The following is a 3531-nucleotide window of genomic DNA, read 5'->3' as shown; positions in this document are numbered from 1 at the left end:
TATGACGGCTTGTATAGGCTTGAACACATCGATCACAAGCTTGATTGACTATAAGTAGCAACATGTCATATTGAAGCATGTGGTCATTTATGCGAATATTGTGATCATTGTGGTTGCTTTTGCGGTATATTGTGGTTATAGTGGTCGCTTTTGCGCATGTGTGTTTTACAACAGCAAAGTTGTATTTCAGTAGTAAAAATATGTAAAATTTTGAAAATATAAAATAAATAAAAAAAATAAATTAAAACAATTAAAAAGTATCAGTCGGCTTTGCCGACAGAGATATACCCTCAGCCTATCTGAATTGGAACTTTCATCCACGAACAGATCGAATGTGTTTATGGTCTTTTCAGAATTTTGTGGCACTTTTTGGACATTTGGAACTTGCTGGCAAAAATGTCGATTAAGATTAAAGTTCAAAAGATTTGCGGAGGAAGGAATGGACCGACAAAGTTCATTACGGAAGTGTATCTTATTTTGAAAGTCATATATTTTCGATAGATATCGCGCCCAATAGTCATTTCAGTGGGTTATCGTACACCTGTTGGACCAGTATGCCAGAATGCATGCACTTGTCCACGGAAAACATAATATGGCTGTATACAGTACCACAGAGAACATCATCGGTATAAATTTGCAAAGGATCTCCGAACAGACCCTAAACTGCACTTAGACACCAATGTTGAACTTTTGTGGGGGAGGTATCCTAAAGAGAGGACCAAATTTTGGACCGAATCGAAAACTTTTACCGTCGTAATTGAGACAGCGATTGCATGTTGCGTCAACAGAAATCAAAGTTTGTCAAGAGCAGCTCTTAAAGTGAACTTATCCGAAATTTTGTGTGGAAGGTATCCGAAGGAATGGATAAATATAGTCTATATTCAAACCTGATCTATATCTGGTAGATATATTAGGATGCGTAAAGTATGGACCAAATCGGTCCTTTCCTTCAAAAGTTATCGTGCACACATTTTTTCCGAACATTTTTTAACTTTTGTGGGGGAGGTACCTGAAGGAGTGAACCGATATGGCTTATCTTCGAACTTGTTTGCACAAACTATTACTATTTTGGACCGAGTCGGCAAATCCGTTAGAGAGCTATCTTGCGCTCCAACCACTACACACGGTGTCATAGGTGTTTTTTGTACCTTTCAGGTTATTTTCTCAGGAAGTATGGACTTACCCCTGATGAAACTTGTACCGCCGTATGGTGGGTTGTGAATACAAGTTGTTACAACAAAAATCAAAACGATTCAAGAGCAGGTCCTTAACCTAACTTTTCCGAAATTTTGTGTGGGAGGTACAAAGGAGTGGACCGATTGAGTCCATATTGGAACCTTATCTAAGTCTGGTAGAAATTTCACGATTTGCGAAGTATGGACCAAATTGGTTACTCTCCTCAAGAGTTATTGTGCGCTCAAATTTTCCGAGCATTTTCGAACTTTTGTGGGAGAGGTACCGGAAGGGGTGGACCGATATAACCCATTTTCGAACTTAAACTAAGTTTGGACAAAATATTAGGAAAGCCAAATTTTGGAAAAAATCGGTTAATCCGTTCGAGAGTTATTGTGCGCACCTGCCAGCCAGACAGACGGACATTGCTAAAACGACTCCAAATTGTCTGAAACGGATTTTGTCCAAACATACTTGGGGTCTAAAACCATTATTTCGATGAGGCACATTTTGCCCGTAAACTTAAACTTTCATCTACGGACAGATCGAATGTCTTTTCAGAATTGCCGAAAAAAATTGGATTAGTTCAAAAGTGTTGCGGAGGAGGTTCCTAACGGAATGGAGCGACTTGGTCCATTATAGAAGTGGATCTTATTTTGGGAGTCATATCTTTTCGATAGATATCACGCCCACTAGTCATTTCAGTGCGTCATCGTATAAACTGCACTTAGACACATATGTTGTATGTTTGTGGGGGGAAGTACAATATGGAGAGGACCGATATGGACCATTTTCGAATTTAAACTAAATTTAGGCAAAATGTTAGGAGATCCAAAGTTTGTACCAAATTGCCCCGTTCAAGAGATATCGTGCATAACATTTTGTGTGGGAGTACCCGAAGGAATGGACAAATATAGTCCATATCCGAACCTGATCTATATCTGGTAGATATATTAGGATGTATAAAGTATGCACCAAATCTTTCACTCACATCAAGAGTTATCGTGGGCACAATTTTTCCGAACATTTTTGAACTTTTTTGGGGAGGTACCTTGAGGAGTGAACCGATATGGCTTAACTGGAATTAGTTTGGACAAAATATTACGAAGGCAACATTTTGGACCGAGAGTTATTTGGGCTCCAACCACTACGCACGGTGTCATAAGGGTTTTTTGCACCTTTCAGGCTAATTTTTTCAGGAAGTATGGACTTGCCCCTGATGATACTTATACCGTCGCATAGGGGACAGTCTGAAATAAATAACAGAAAAGCACTAAAAACACGCATGGATTCTGCACGCACCGACGTCGAAAAAGCTGCAACAAAGGCGGAGTATAGAAGATCAGCTGCAAGCGTTAAACATCTTGCACGCATCGACAGAGAACAATATTGCAACAACATCGCAGACGAAGCTGAGCAAGTCTCAAATATTGGAAACATGCGCCAAGTCTACTCGGCAATAAAAAAATTACGTGGCAATAACATCAGAAGCACTGCCTCTATTGAGGATAAAAACGGGATTGAACTCACCACACCAACCGAACAGCTAAATCGTTGGCGTGAATTCTTTATGGAAAATCAACCAGCATACCACCAAAACGAATATCAAATGATCTCCATGCTCTCGAGACGGAACCCAAGACGTGATATCCCAACTCATCCACCAACTTGCGGGGAGATTAAAACAGCACTTGAAGCTTTGAGAAACGGCAGATCCAGCGGCCCCGACGATATACCGGCTGAACTAATAAAATATGGTGCACCAACTCTGGCGAATATACTAACTCCTATCATTCGAAACGTTTGGGTAACCGGGCAAATACCAGACGATTGGAAAAAGGGGATCATAATAACAATTCCAATACAACTCGCCATTTTATTTAGTTTTTGTCGACTTCGAAAGAGCCTTTGATACTGTGTCACGAGACGCGCTATGGAACATCCTAACTGTCAATGGTATTCCCAACAAAATAGTGGAACTCATTCGGGAGCTCTACAGAAACTCTAGCAGCTGCATACGTTTTTATGGTGAAGAAAGTCCACCTTTTTCTCCTTCTGCCGGTGTTAAACAAGGATGCATACTATCACCAACCTTATTCCTTATAATGCAAACAACAAATATAGAAGCTCCATATGGCATTATGTGGAACCTCAACGATCGTCTTAATGACATTGACTACGCTGACGATATTTGCTGATGGCCCACCGTTTTGTGGACATTCAGAAAATACTAAACAAACTGGTAATAAACGCAGCAAGCATAGGTCTCAAGGTAAACATCAAGAAGACAAAAATGATGAGGATTGACACAAATGTAACGACTCCGTAAATGGAACTGCTATAGAAAATGTCGAAACC

General features: G+C 40.1%; 1 protein-coding gene across 1 annotated transcript; it reads left to right on the top strand.

Annotated features, from left to right (window-relative positions):
• The first annotated feature begins 2377 nt into the window (after positions 1-2377).
• On the top strand, positions 2378-3120 carry LOC141398399 (uncharacterized). The gene is made up of 2 exons (XM_073975685.1): positions 2378-2980; positions 3058-3120. Exons 1-2 carry the CDS (start codon positions 2378-2380, stop codon positions 3118-3120), a joined length of 666 nt encoding a protein of 221 aa, XP_073831786.1.
• The last annotated feature ends 411 nt before the right edge of the window (positions 3121-3531 follow it).

This window comes from Musca autumnalis, unplaced genomic scaffold (genome assembly GCF_047663935.1).
Source record: "Musca autumnalis isolate F117 unplaced genomic scaffold, ASM4766393v1 scaffold_3, whole genome shotgun sequence".
In the NCBI taxonomy this organism is placed as follows: Eukaryota; Metazoa; Arthropoda; class Insecta; order Diptera; family Muscidae; genus Musca; species Musca autumnalis.
The sequence above is the reverse complement of the archived record's forward strand: the minus strand, read 5'-3'. Positions and strand labels throughout refer to the sequence as shown.